This window comes from Hyperolius riggenbachi, chromosome 2 (genome assembly GCF_040937935.1).
Source record: "Hyperolius riggenbachi isolate aHypRig1 chromosome 2, aHypRig1.pri, whole genome shotgun sequence".
NCBI classification, from domain to species: domain Eukaryota; kingdom Metazoa; phylum Chordata; class Amphibia; order Anura; family Hyperoliidae; genus Hyperolius; species Hyperolius riggenbachi.
The window spans coordinates 372,528,250-372,544,137 of NC_090647.1; the positions used below are offsets into that span (position 1 = coordinate 372,528,250).

The 15,888-nt window shown below is 42.4% G+C and overlaps 1 protein-coding gene across 3 annotated transcripts in view; it reads left to right on the plus strand.

Annotated features, from left to right (window-relative positions):
• Positions 1-15,888, plus strand: part of ST7L (suppression of tumorigenicity 7 like) — a 424,041-nt gene that overhangs the window by 141,160 nt on the left and 266,993 nt on the right. For all 3 annotated transcript variants that reach the window (XM_068269737.1, XM_068269735.1, XM_068269736.1), the window contains exons 6-9: positions 1,490-1,568; positions 7,521-7,675; positions 9,415-9,512; positions 15,449-15,563. In XM_068269737.1, coding sequence (XP_068125838.1) covers positions 1,490-1,568; positions 7,521-7,675; positions 9,415-9,512; positions 15,449-15,563 — 447 coding nt within the window. The remainder of the gene's footprint in view (positions 1-1,489; positions 1,569-7,520; positions 7,676-9,414; positions 9,513-15,448; positions 15,564-15,888) is intronic.

Genomic DNA, 15,888 nt, shown 5'->3' on the forward strand with positions numbered 1-15,888 from the left:
AGGGAGGAGCGCTGACGGGTGAAATTTGCTCTGGTCCGTTAGGGTAAAAACTACTTGGGGGTGAACTGGTTAAAGAAATACCGAGGTTACATGTGACAGAGATAGACATGTGTATGTACAGTGCAAAGCGCACATATAACTATACTCTGTTCCTTTTTTTTTTTTTTCTTTTGCTGCCTAAAAGAGTTAAACAGCTATGCAAGTGACAATTTTTGTCCAGTCTGGACCTGGTTAGGCTATAGCGTAACCCTCACCGAATTACAGCTATAAAACACTTTCCTGTCAGAAAATAGCTTCTGAGAGCAGAAAATTGATTACAAGGTTCAATAGTTCATGGCATACGTCAATGAATTTGTCATTGAGCAGAGACCATGAAACAGAAATAAAACTGTGGGATATCTAAAATTTTAGAAGGGGGAGGATAATTACAATTGTTTATTTTATAACTTTACTTTCACCTCCGTATTCCTTTAATTCTACAAGATCTATCTCCCAAGTATAAGAACCAGTTTCTGTGAGGGTGCTGGCAGTGGCTATTTTAGCCAAAGCGAAATGCTTTTAGCTTGGCATCAGTGCCAGGCTTTTCCTCGTGGTGTCACGTTTTGAGCCTAGGGGGATGCAAGCTCAATTTCAGCCATCTTGGATGCTACATGTAGCAGCCAAGATCACGGGGCCTACCGCGACGGTTATGTAATTCACACAGAAAGTTATCACCATTGTTTAAAAAATGCTTCCATTCATTTAAATGGAATGGGGGTTGTCATGTAATGTTGCTGTACTGGAAGAGGAAGGGACAATGTTTCAATGTACAGTGGAGTGGCTTTTGTTGAGCAGAGTTAGGAGAGGAACAACGCACTCGAGAGTTACTGTTGTTTGAAGATCCTGCAGGCCACCTAGAGTTCCATCTGTCGTGCGTATGCAGCTTTATTCTTGGAAACTTTTTTTTTTTTTTTTTTTTTTCTTTCTATTTTTTGGGGTAACTGCTATTATTTACCAAGCACTGGTTTGCTTCTTAGTGGTCATTGCCCCATTCAGTCACAAGTTCTGGAGTGTGCTCTATGGCTTCTTTATTTTATTGTTCTTTGTAACCACATTCTGTGTGTAAATTGAATGGACTAAAATGTTTTGTTAGGGACTAGCTTAATGAACTGAGTAGAATTGTTATGTCTAGATTTCTTCCTGGTGACATTTAGAATAATGCTGGATCCAGCATTATCGCGCACTCGATTTCCCGCTCGATTCCCGTCGATTCGTTTATTTCCAACATGTCCGATTTGGATTTCGATGGATCGTTAGGTCGATTCGCATGCAAAGTATGCCAAATCGACCTAACGATCCATCAAAATCCAAATCGGACATGTTGGAAATAAACGAATCGACGGGAATCGAGCGGGAAATCGAGTGTGCGAACGCACCGTGTGGATCCAGCATTACAGTCCACAAACATGCTGTGTTTTCTGTTTTATTTTGGGTTCCTTGTGTATTCCAGTTATGCAGAAAGCCTGGAGAGAGAGAAATCCTCAGTCAAGAGTGAAAGCTGCTTATCAAGCTCTAGAGGTGTCTAGCGAGTAAGTAGTAGAGCGTCAATAATACTGTTGCAAAAATTCACAATATCTTACAAGTATAATTGCTGGCAGCCTGTATATTTTTGTGACGTTATTCAGTTAAATATGTAATGGGCACTGTAAAGGGCAACAGTACACTGTATTACTACATGTAATATCAGTTACCCGGTTCAAATCTTGCTGTTGCTTTTCTTTGACTATGTTTTTTCCTGAAAAGATAACTGACTGACTTGATGAAAAGCAATCTAAGGTAAGCACACAGAGATTTATACAGCAGGGAGAGGTGGCAGTGCTTCCCAAGACACACTGCATCTGAATAAAAAGCAGCATAGATGTGCAGAGCCCATTTATAGGCAGGGTACACAACTTGCATTCAAAACAAATGTAACAAAATTAACATAATGCAGGACTTTAGCTTCCAAGACCGTTAGAATGCAGATTGTTCCATACTGGAGTCTTCCACCGCAATGAGGTCATTCTTCATAGAAGACACCATAACTTCTAATTACCAAATAAACATAGTGTGAACCTGGGGGCAGCTGGCCATAAAATGGTTTACACATTTTTTTCAATTTTTTTTTATAGAGAAAAAGGAAGAATTGGCAGCACTCCTAAACCAGGCTGCATCTGAAATGACTACCATTAGAGACATGCAGAGCCCCCTAGAGGCAAACCTTATATTTAAAACAGATGCTAGACTATGCACTAAATCCCTAAACTTAGAATAAAAACAGAATGCAATCTTGAAATGGCAAATGAAGGCAGCTAGCCATAAAGTAAACTTACATTATTTATACAGCAGGGAGAGGTGGCAGTGCTTCCCAAGACAGGCTGCATCTGAATTACTAGCAGCATAGATGTGCAGAGCCCATTGATAGGCAGTGTGCAAAAATTTGCATTTAGAACAGACGCACAATTGACAAGAAGAAAAGGCCAACTTCTCTGCACAATTGACAAGGAGAAAAGGCCAAGGCCCTTTTTGTGATGAGGTGGGGCACATACAATAACAAAAAAATAAAAACCGAACACGGGTATAATTTAAGGGGAAAAAAAAGCTGCCACATCTGCCAAATCTTATATAAGTACAGGTTTAGACTTTACATGCTTTATGCCACAGGCTAACATTAAAGAGGGATTAAACTCTGACATAACATTCAGTAAAAACTTTTTTACCTACTTTTTAATTTCCGATACAGTTATCATACTTGCTTTTGTGCACAAGTAGCATTGTCTTTTTACAAATTATAAGTTCCCAAAGTAACAGTTTATCTGCACTGAAAGCTGCCATTGTAATTTATTGCATAGCTGCTTTATTTATATATTGCAATGTATACAGCGAGGACGTGACTTCTCCTGTGTAAACTTTTGGCTTGTATTCAGCTGAGACATTGCTAGCAGCATTTATATTATCTTGTTTGTTTTCTTATCAGCTATTATTGTAATCCCTTCTTTTTTGTCAATGGCACGAAGCTTCCCACTGAAGAAGCTAGTGCTATGTTTACTATGCGTTTGCTATGTTTGATTGACTGCTATTGGGTTTATTTTTTTTATTTTTTTTATTTTTTTTGGGGGGGTAGTACCTTTTTTGCTGTAAAGAATCTTTTAGATCAAAGAAGAATTGCTGAGCTTCGTACCACTTTAATGTATGGTTTGCAAGACATTAATTGTGAGCAGTAAACTGTCAGATTGGTTATGCATAAAGAGGTACTGTATTTTATGGACCATGAGGCACTCCGGACCATAATATGCACCTAGGTTTAGAGGCCAAAAACCAGGGGGAAAAAATACTAATCCTCGTACGTTCATAGTGCAGGAGTGTCTTGTGGATCTCCCCCCCCCCCCCCAATTATTATGTCCCCCTTGTACGATTTGTGTCCTCCTCTGTGTCCCTCTGTGACCCCCTCTGTCTGCCCTGTGCCACCTTTGTCCACATATGTTCCACCTCTGTCCTATCCCACCTCTGCCAACATATGTTCCATCTCTGTCCTGTCCCTGGAGCAATGGCTGCTCAAGCTTGCATGTAATTGGGGGCGCTGCCAATCATGTTCCACCTCTGTACCCTCTGTCTTGTCCCACCTCTGTCCTGTCCCCGGAGCGGCAGCTGCTCAAGCTTGCAAGTGAGCGGGCGCTCCACCTCTGTCCCTCCTCTGCCCTGTTCCCGAATCGGCTACTCACGCTTGCTTGCGAGTGGGTGAGGGCGGCGTGGCGGCTGCTCATGCTTGGGTAAGCCTGCTTCTTACAGGATCTAATGGGTTGTGAGGGAGGGACCAAAGCTCCGTCATTGGGGCCAATCACTGCACTCGCTGGTCCTGTAAAAGAGCAGGATCGGCTGTGATTGGCATCAATCCCCTCCTGAATTGACGCAGGGCTCCAACGTCAGGCTCTAAAGCTGGCTAACTCAAGCTTGAGCAGCCGCCACTCTGGGGACAGGGGACAGAGGTGGAATGTGATTTGCAGAGTCCCCCGTTCATTCGCAAGCGGGAGTAGCATCTCCGGTGGAACGTGATTGGCAAGGCCCCCCTTACTTGAAAAATTGAGCAGCCATGGCTCCAGGGACAGGACAGAGGTGGAACATGTGATTGGCAGTGCCCCTGCTCAATCGCAAGCTTGATCAGCCACCTCCGGGGACAGATGGTAAGCGGGATCCTCACAGCCCCACAGCAGTCACCTGAGGAGTGCCGACACCCCGGGAGAGAAGAGAGATGCAAGCTAGGGGGAAACTGCTAGCATACCTTCGCACTATAAGACGCACTGACCCCCCCCCTATTTTGAGGGGAGAAAAAGTGCGCCTTACAGTCTGAAAAATACGGTAATTTGATCCTAAAGACTGGGATCAAATGTTTTTTTTTTTTTCAGATTCTTTTATTTTAATATAAAATAGATACAGTGAAATGCATATACAATTTGCATAAATGTCATAAGTCATAACATGAAAAAAAAAAACACCTGGAAGATGTATCACCAGACCTATGTAGTTAAGCAATAACAGGATATGTCAACATATAGGATCAGTGCCCAATTCAGTTTCGTATGAGGACATAAAAGAAAACATATATGAGTCTTGGGGTCCTGGAGGAGAAAACCAGTGGTCACATAATGTCATTACTTTATATATTTAGCTTAGTATGTAATATAGGTAATAAGACCAACGTAGTAGGTAAGATATTCATTGTTATTATCACGGTTTCCCTGGGCCCATGGGGGTCATACACCAGGGAGGCCTATAATAGAGAAAATCTAGTCTCACCTGTTATATCTAGAGAATATTATTCTCCTCCGTTCATTCTGAGTGTATAAAAAGAAAAAGAGGAAAAGAAAAGAAGAGAGAAAAGGAGAAGATGTGAGCGGCTGTGGTAGGAGTCCAGAGCGAAGCAGCGAGGAACCCCGGGTAGGGAGTAGGGATCAAATATTTTAATACTTGAGAAAGCTGAAAATGTTCTCCTATTTATGGGGCCATTTCTGAATTGGTTTATCAGAAAATCTTCTTTTGATGACAAAAACCCAAGACTTAGAGCTTTCTCTGCTACTTGGTTACATGTACTACCCGTCCCTAATAAGATGGCTATAGCTTTAAAGGGAATCTATAAAAGAAAAAACAAAAAAACAAACCCTGGTGGGTACTTACCTCTGGATGGAGAGGCCTCTGGATCCTAATGAGGCTTCCCCTGTCCCCTGTCCTCTTCACTGCCCAGGATCCAGTACTGGCAGCGGGGATGTAAATATAAACCTTCCCGACTCCAGCGCAGGTGCAGTAGCGGCAGGTAAATATTGCAGGCACTACTACGCTACAGTCGACAAGCCTGTTGGCTATATTTTTAGGGACTGCCAGAGCTGGATCCCAGAGGGTGAAGAGGAGGGGAAATGTCATTAGGATCCAGAGGTTACTCCTATACCGAGGTAAGTGCCCCCCTGGGGCTGTTTTTTTTTTTTTGTTTTTTTTGTTTTCTTGTTAGTTTTGCTTTAAAGGAAACCTGAAATAAACGGATATAAAAGTTTTATGCATACCTTGGGCTTCCTATAGCCCCCATCCACACCTATCGCTTCTACGCCATCTTCCTCCGCCTCCTCGTTTGGCCGGTAGAAGCCCCGTTTGTTTGGCCAAACGAGGATTGCTCGGAGCCTGTGCAGTACTACTGCGCAGGCACAGAGCGCTCCCAGCCGCGGGAGCGAGACTGGTGCATGGTCGAACTGCGTCTGCCCCGACTGGCCAAGATAACGGCTTCTACCATCCAAATGAAGAGGCGGAGGAAGACGTACGGGAGCAGTCGGTGCAGAGGGGGCTGGAGGAAGCCCCAGATATGTATAAAACTTTTATATCATTTTATCTCTGGTACACTTTAAAGAGACACTGAAGCGAAAAAAAAAACTATGATATTATGATTTATATGTGTAGTACAGCTAAGAAATAAAACATTAAGATCAGATACATCAGTCTAATTGTTTCCAGTACAGGAAGAGTTAAGAAACTCCAGTTGTTATCTCTATACAAAAAAGCCATTATCTCTACGACTTTCAAAAGTCCTGGAGAGGGCTGTTTTCTGACTTTTATTATCTCAACTGTTAGTTATCTATTTACTTTTCCTCTGGCAGAGGAGAGTTCATTAGTTCACAGACTGCTCTGAAAGACTCATTTTGAATGCTGAGTGTTGTGTAATCTGCACATATTAGAGAATGATGCAATGTTAGAAAAAACACTATATACTTGAAAATAAAAATATGAGAATATTTCTTTGCTGGTAATCTTCTAGTAATTATTCATAGTACACAACCAATTCATTATATCATATATTTTTTTTCGCTTCAGTGTCTCTTTGAGGATCTTATGGAGATAAAGGCGGACTACTCAACAGAGAGAACCCTTGAGGTGCAAGTAATTTTCTTCGGCTAGTGTAGTGGCAGCCTATGATGCTAAATCTTTTAGGGTATGACTGAAGAAGCTGGAAAAAAAATAGTCAGTAAATCTTCTTGTGAGCAATAATTCACTTATTTAGTTTTTATTTTTGTGTTATTCTACTATTGAATCCCTTAGAGTGGCTGCCAGAACACTGGCATTAGCAATTTCAGCTCAGTGCTTTCACTGAAATTCTGTAATGCTAATATTTATGATATGGACAAGAGCTCTGTAAGAGAGGGCGAGGCTTTCAGAGCCTACATTTACTATGTAGGCTGGTATATGGACATCACTCTTTACGCTCAGACATTACTCAAGTGAAGCCAGCAATCGAATCTGCCATTGAATCCTGAGCAATGTGAGGTGATAAGAAGCACACGCTGCAAGTTTCTAATCTTGAATTGCATACGGCTTCCTGTGTGCACTTGATGGTGTCCCAACCAATGCTTTTTGCTTTACTCCAGTCTTTTGTCCTCTGGGGCCTTAAACCGTTCTGTTACAAGAAGTCAAAAGAGTTGTTCAAAAGATGTAAATATAGAAGTACCCCCAAATCTGCAAAACCAAGGTCTTTACGTGGTTCTGTTATTTGTATCATAAAGTTCAGGGGGGCACAGGCAGGTATGTACAATACAGTCCATTTAAAATGGATATGGTGAAAGTGTACATTAATCAAAACCGAAATTTGGTAAGCAAGTAGTACTGCACAAAGACTGTGTAATCAAACTTTAAAGTGTGTTGCCACCCTTCGTTTGTATGGTGAAAATCCATTTAAAAAATGAAATACTGTCCAGCTGACCTTTATACCAGATAATTTCCTAATTCACATGTATATTTGATATTGTAATGAGCATCTAACAGAAAAGAGCAAAAAGGGAAGCCATACATATAGTTATAGTCACCTTATTAAACGTAAAAGATGATTCCCGTGGGTGCTAACATTTTACTTCCTGCTCTGTGCAGTTGTTTACTTATATGGGAATTCAGAGGCGCTATGTATACCATACAATAGCCTGAAACAGAGTATCTGTGTTTCCATTTCTAAAACTCTGATAATACTGTTGCAGCTGTGCCACGGCCTACATTCTCCTGGCTGAGGAAGAAGCAACAACAATATCTGATGCAGAAAAATTGTTCCAGCAAGCACTGAAAGCAGCTGAACCTGCTTACAAGAAATCTCAGCAACAGCAGCATTTGAGCTCACAGTATGAAGCTCAGCACAGTGAGTAGTGGCACTGCTTCAAATCACATTCCTGGTTACCATGGACTAACAGTGTAAAACTGCCCTAAAGGGAACCAAAGGTAAGCGTAATATGGAGGCTGCAGTACTTATTTCCTTTTAAACATTGCAAGTTGCCTGGCTGTCCTTCTGATCCTCTGCCTCTAATACTTTTAGCCATTGACCCTGAACAAGAACATGCAGATCAGGTGTCCTAACTGGATTAGTTGCATGCTTGCTTCAGTGTTGTGACTCTCACTACTGAAGCCACAAGATCAACAGGACTGCCAGGCAACTGGTATAATTAGAAATAAAGATGGCAGCCTCTATAGCACTCTTACCTTGGGTTCACTTTAACATTCTGAGGGGAAGGTTGGTAACTTGCTCACGTTTTTTGGAATGTGGGAACATACTTGAACTCTCAAAGGAAACACATGTGTATCTTGGGATGGGGGAAGAGGGGATTAAAACACTGTTAAAATAGTTTGCTTTGGTGTAAACCAAATCCAGGAAAAGTGGTACAAGACTTGTAACCACTGAAAGTGAACATGAGGTGAAAGTTATATGGAGGCTGTCATATTTATTTACTTTTAACCAATACCAGTTACCTGGCAGTCCTGCTGATCCTCTGCCTTTATACTTTTAGCCATAGACCCTGAACAAGCATGCAGCTGAGCAGGTGTTTCTGACAATATTATCAGATCTTACAAAATTATCTCCATGCTTGTTCCAGGTGTGTGATTCACACTACTGCAGCCAGATAGATCAGCAGGACTGCCAGGCCAGTGGTATTGTTTAAAAGGAAACCAATACGGCAACCTCCATATCCCTCTCATCTTGGGTTCACTTTGAGAAGACCATACACACATTGATTTCAGATTTCACTGGCAAATACAATCTCTGTGTCTAATTTAGGAATCAATGCCACACAAAAAAACCCCCAAAAAACTTGAATCAATATACAACTTGATCTGAGGTATTGATGGAACATCATGGCAAATTTTAATTGATTGGGGGCAGGAGCAGTGGTTGGTGACCCATAGCATTGCACTGCATCAATCAGTGCAACCCTGCAGTTCAATTGATGTTTCTATAGATTCCCTGCTAGAAGCTGTTGAAAATTGTTCTGCAGTGTACGGAAGGAATAGATTTCTCTTTGAATCGACTTCAGTTAGAGAAGAATCAATCGTTTGGGACCATTGGGCAAAAATCTGTATACCGTATGTCAGGCCTGCTTTAAGGCCCATACTCACACTTGACGGATGTTGTCTGATGGATATTGGGACCCAATCCCTCCTCTTTATAAGATGAAAGACAGTTTTGTTCTGCTGTAAAACTCTTTTCAAGATTTACATTCTGTTAATCTAATTTTTGCTCAGTTAAGAGGCTTGAGCTTTCTTTCTGCTGGCTGAGTGGGAGGGTAGAGCAGCAAAGTCCATTTCGTCTTGTTATCGTAAGAATGCTGTTTTTTCCCAGCTGTGTCCTTGTGAATTAACACCTAACCTAAACAAGTAAATACTTTTCAAAGAAAAAAAAAAGAAATGTTAAAATGGTAGAGAGCTTTAAAATAGCTGTTGCATCTGTTTCCACTTTTCACTAGTTATTCTTTATCTACCAAAATGTTCCTGATTTTTCAGATTAAAGGGCTACAATTTAAAAGGTTTCATGTTGATGGGTACATTTCATACAGTTGTTAGTTGTAGCAGCATACATGACCAAGATCGTTCTATTTGTTTGTGCAGAACGAGACATGAATGTTTTGGTGTATACAAAAAGAAGGCTGGCAATGTGTGCAAGAAAGTTAGGAAGAATACGAGAAGCTGTGAAAATAATGAGAGACGTAAGTGGTTTTGTCTTCACAGTGGCTGACCTTGTTCTTTGAAAAACAATACACCTTCACACAAGTAAACACAAATTCTTATTTTTTTCAGTCTTTTTTTTTTTTCCCTTCCTTTATTGATTTTACAATAAAACAAAACCAAAAAAAAAAAAAAAACACCCCTGGAAGGTACACATATTAACTTCAATCCAGTATTTTGCTGCATCTTCAGGTTGTACATGGTATACAGGGGATAGAGTCTCAACTGAATTCCAGTCTCCCCAACCAGAGAAATACAAGTCTAATATCATTAAAAGCTTCAATTTACATTGTTAGTGTGGATGGTAAGCAGGGAGGACCTGCAGATACAGAACGTATCAAATAATCAAATCTTTTTGGTAGCCCTCTGTCTCCAAACGTTGCTTTGTAAAGTGAAAAGATGTTCCCAATGAGGCATTTCCAGTGTGGAGGAGTATATTTACTAACCCATATGGAATTACAAGCTTTAGAAACCCTCTAGTTGTGGTATGGAATCCTAAAGAATCCTAAAGGGTTAAGATCTGTTACATTCTCAGTCTATTGGGCTAGCAAATAAATTGTATCCTTACTCCAAAGTCAAGACTGAGAGCTCAATGGGATAAGACTTTGAATTATTGTTACTCAGTCTCTCTGCGCATGGTGAAACTGGGCAATAACCTGATGTTTGTATGGGATTCCTGTAAAATCCAGGGCTAACTGTGCGTTGGAGACAATAATCCGTTGTTAAAATTTCTTAGCTGATCACTTTTATTCAGGGCTGTGGAGTCAGTACAAAAATCCACCGACTCTGACTCCTCAGGTTAGGATTCCACCAACTCCTTGACTCAGACTCCTCTAAATTGCATATTACAATCCTGTTGATTGAAAGTATGTAACATGAAATGCATCTCTTAACTGCCAACGCTTAGGAATTTTAAAGAGAAACTCCAACCTAAAATTGAACTTTATCCCAATCAGTAGCTGATACCCCCTTTTACATGAGAAATCTATTCCTTTTCACAAACAGACCATCAGGGGGTGCTGTATGACTGATATTGTGATGAAACCCCGCCCACAAGAAGCTCTGAGCACCAAGGTACTTTTGGCAGTTTCCTGTCTGTGAACCCTGCTGCATTGTGGGAAATAGCTGTTTACAGCTGTTTCTAACTGCCAAAACCGCAAGCAGCAGCTACATCACTTGCCAGCAGTAAAAATGTCACCATGTAATGTCAGAATATAAATCATGGATTTAAAATATTTTACAATGGGCAAACACTGACTAAATAATTTATACATAATTATTGTAAAAATGAAGCACTTTTTTTATTATATTATTATCACTGGAGTTCCTCTTTAAGACAACTGAAGTGAGAGGGATATAGAGGCTACCATATTTATTCCTTTTTAAACAACACCAGTTACCTGGATATCCGGCGGATCTCCTGCCTCTAATACTTTTAGTCATAGACTAAAACGAGTCCTTGGTAAGAGTACTTGTAGATGGTACAGACAGGAACAAAGAACATCTATCAGGCCCTAGGCAGTGTAACTGTGGGTACATGTAAGAGTGATGTGCAGGAACTCTGCAGGAGAATAAGGCAATTCTTCCTCTTTTACACATTCTTCATATACAATCTGAACCAGGTTTATGGGTGATAGACAACACCTCTGTGTTCAATGTGCACAACCCTGTAGCTCTGTGGGGAGCACATTATGTAGAGTATAGTACTACTGTGTAACAATGTAAACCCGAGACAGGTGAAATTAAAGTTTAATACATACCTAGGGCTTCCTTCAGCCCCCTTCAGGCTAATCGGTCCCTCGCTGCCCTCCTCCACCACCTGGATCTTGTGCTATGGGTCCAGGTACTCGAGTCAGTCGGGCATAGTGCACATGCACACACTCCGCCGCCTGGAGCGTACTACACCTGCGCAGCACTATTGCGCAGGTGCAGAATGCTCCTGGCTGTGGGAGTGGCACGCGGCTGAACTGCACTGACTGGCTGAATTACTGGAACTAATAGCAGAAGATCCAGGTGACGGAGGAGGACAGCGAAGGACTGATTAGCCTGAAGGGGCTGGAGAAAGCCCCAGGTATGTATAAAACTTTTCTTTTCATCCGTCTCAGGTACCCTTTAATTTGTAGTCATCAAACCAAATTTTAACAGCATATGAGATTTGATTTAATGAGCAAAGGGAGTGCATGAATTTGCATAAAACATCAGCGCAGAATTATTTCCATCTCCTTGACCATCTCTATTAGTGACACAGCTACACATCACCCTTTATTCTTACAGCATAGATGTTATTTAGTATATGTAAGAGATTTCTGTGTACACATCATATATACAGTCACAATCAGACATGAGTATCTGACTTTAAAAATACGGGGACTGCTTTATTGAAGCAGCACAAGTAACTATTTTTTGATTGGTTTATTTTGTTTTTGTGCACTAAGCAGAGCTATTACTGTATATATCAATTATTTATGATGACTATTGTCTGAGAAATAGAACATTTTATCATAATTTATATTTTAATTACAGTCTAAATTCAATAGGAGTCAGAGTATGTGCATTTTTTTCCTGACTCCGACTCCAGGTACCTAAAAATTGCTCTGACTCCTCAACCCTGCTTTTATTTTCCCAGAGACATTTCAGTGCCATTTATTCCCCTTTGCCTTCAAAACAATTGGCATGGAAATTTGGTTTTGGGATCCAGGGCTTCCAGTTCAGTTTTCTACATTTCTACTCAACCCACATCTTCTTGACTATGCCATGTATGCAAAAACACAAAAAATGTCTGATATTTTATTTTTTGTTTCTTTCATCTTTTTCCCACTCAGCTTTAATATGTTGCCCAACCACTTCAGGACCGGGCTATGTTCGGCTGATCTGTGCTGCGTGGGCTCTCCAGCCCACAGCACAGATCAGCAATGCGGCAGGGCGATCAGACTTCCCTTTTTTTCCCCACTAGGGGGATGTCCTGCTGGGGGGGTCTGATCACCGCCAGCTGTATCTGTTTAGTGGGGGGGGGCTCTTCAAAGCCCCTCTCCGCAGCGGTTTCTGCCCTCTCGGCCGTTCCCTCCCTCTCCCTCATTCAATGGGCTGCGCAGGACGGATATCCGTCCTGCGCCGCCTAAGATAGATGCTGGCCTATCAGATGCCGGCGATCCCCGGTCAATCAGAGGCCAGGGATCGCCGATCTCCTTTATGGCTCTGCTGCGCAGCAGCGCCGTATTGATGTAAACGGCGGGGATTTCTTCCCCGCATGTTTACATTACGCGTGCGAGCCGCTATCGGCGGCTCGCACACTGTTCACGGAGACACCCTCCGTGAACTGACATGGAAAGGCCACTCGAACGAGCGGCCGTTTCCATGGAAATCCACTTAAGACTTGCCGACGCCTATCGGCGTTAGGCGGTCGTTAAGTGGTTAGAACCTAAGAGGAGTAATAAAACATTTTTTCACACATACCTGGGGCTTTCTCCAGCCCCCTTCGGCCTGATCTATCCCTCGCCGCCGTCCTTCGTCTCCTGTATCCTCCGTCATGGGTCCCGGTAACTCGGAATCGGGGCCTACTGCGTATACTCCCATTTTTCAAATTTTCAATTTGTGGTTATAAGCTTACTAGGTAAATGTAGGCTGCTATTGGGGAATTACAGGGGGAAGGATTGCTTCTCACTATATTATTTAGTGGCTCTGAATAGTGCCTTCAAATCTGTAAGTTCAAATTGCGATATTTTTTATGTATCTGTATTAATATTTTTGTGCTCACTGTAAGCTACCATATCGCTCTTTTACTGTATGTACAGTACAAACAAACAGAGAACACTTATATCGCGCTTTTCTCCTGGCGGACTCAAAGCGCCAGAGCTGCAGCCACTAGGGTGCGCTCTATAGGCAGTAGCAGTGTTAGGGAGACTTGCCCATGGTCTCCTACTGAATAGGTGCTGGATTACTGAACAGGCAGAGCCGAGATTTGAACCCTGGTCTCCCATGTCAGAGGCAAAGCCCTTAACCATTACACCATCCATCCACGGTATACCGGTATGACGATATACCGCGGTTTGATTGTTCACAGTAATCATACCATGCACAATCTCGTTTTACCAGTTTTTCAGGGGGCGGGGCTACCGGGGGCGGAGCGACGTAGCGGGGGCGCACGAACAGCGGTGGGGATAAATACTCGCTTGCCGGCAAGCAGGTCCGTCCTCCACGCTGTACTGGGCTTCAATGTTCTTCCTGTTCTTGCATCACATTTCCCTGAAACAGCGCCCCCTGGGTGCTATTACAAGGAGATGATGCAAGCACAAACAGGAAGTAGAATGAAGCCCAGTACACGGCTGAGGACTTGGCTGCCGACAAGTGAGTATTTGTCCCCTCTCCCTCCAGCTCTCTGTGCTGCGGCCACCTAATTGTAGCTACACCTATCCCCGGCTACCTATGCTGCGCCACCTACCACTGGCTACACCTATCCCTGGCTACCTATGCTGCGCCACCTACCACTGGCTACACCTATCCCTGGCTACCTATGCTGCGCCACCTACCACTGGCTACACCTATCCCTGGCTACCTATGCTGCGCCACCTACCACTGGCTACACCTATCCCTGGCTACCTATGTTGCGCCACCTACCACTGGCTACACCTATCCCTGGCTACCTGTGCTGCAGCCACCTACCACTGGCTACACCTATCACTGGCTAACTATGCTGCAGCCACCTACCACTGGCTACACCTATCCCTGGCTACCTGTGCTGCGGCCACCTACCACTGGCTACACCTATCCCTGGCTACCTGTGCTGCAGCCACCTACCACTGGCTACACCTATCCCTGGCTACCTATGTTGCGCCACCTACCACTGGCTACACCTATCCCTGGCTACCTGTGCTGCAGCCACCTACCACTGGCTACACCTATCACTGGCTAACTATGCTGCAGCCACCTACCACTGGCTACACCTATCCCTGGCTACCTGTGCTGCGGCCACCTACCACTGGCTACACCTATCCCTGGCTACCTGTGCTGCAGCCACCTACCACTGGCTACACCTATCCCTGGCTACCTGTGCTGCGGCCACCTACCACTGGCTACACCTATCCCTGGTTAACTATTCTGTGGCCACCTAATACTGGCTACACCTATCCCTGGCTACCTATGCTGCGGCCACCTAATACTGGCTACACCTATCCCTGGCTACCTATGCTGCAGCCACCTATTACTGGGCGGGTGGGGGCACATTATTTAATGTAAGGGGGTGGGACCCGGGTACAAATAATTGTTTTATACCGTAATACCGTCATACCGTGGTTTTTTTTGTTTTTTTTTTACGGTTATCATACCGTGGAATTTCATACCGTTGCAACCCTAATTTGTACAGTAGACCTACTTTATTTAGTATCATAATTATTCTAAAAAGCTATTACAAAATAGAAAAATAAACCTTTTAAAATCCTGCTGTGTAAGTCAGCATTGCTAGTGACCAAATCCAGTGCTTGTACAGTCATATTCACCATGCTGTTCTTAAACATGAAACTGCAATTAGAGTGATTAAATAAATTCTAACTGCCTTAAAGAATTATGGAAAAGATTACAGAAACTCAAAGAATTCAGTTTATTTCCAAAGTCCCCCATCTGCCTCTGCAATGTTAGAATGCCAACGGTAAGCGTAAAAAGCGTATTGGATGTGGAACAATTTGTATGTGTTACACATTGGTCTTGATTGATTGTCACACTGAAAAATGATAAATCAAAATTACTCATTAATAACAAGCGAAGCATAAAGTAAATTCAGTGAAGCTATGCAATTACTAATCAGACTGCAATGTACCCTAATTAACATCCATTTATTTGAATGCACCCGAAAAATTGAATAATTGCATGTGAATGTGAAAGTAATGATATATTTGTTTTAACTAATTGATGTATTTACTTGCAGTTAATGAAAGACTTTCCTCTGCTTAGCATGGTAAATATCCATGAAAACCTGCTGGAAGCTTTGCTGGAATTACAGGCATATGCGGATGTTCAGGCAGTTCTGGCTAAATATGATGGTAAGCAGTGAATGTTGAGCCTCCCAGGGGTTGATAGTTTTGGTGTATATGAACAACTCTTCAAACCTGCAACTTATTTAATTTAGTTTTGTATCAATTGTATGTAAAGCCTCAGTTAATCGTCACATATTTGACATTATTAGTAAACCTTGAATAGGAGACTCTGCTCACATAATTTCCATGTTTGATACAGTGATTTCAGGGAAATTCCATCTGGAAAAGTCCGTAATATGAATCAGAAATTCTTCCAGCAGTCACAGACCTGGCAGGAGTGTGGGTGTTCCACTACAACACTAAATGTCCAACTTCTCTCTCAATGAAATAT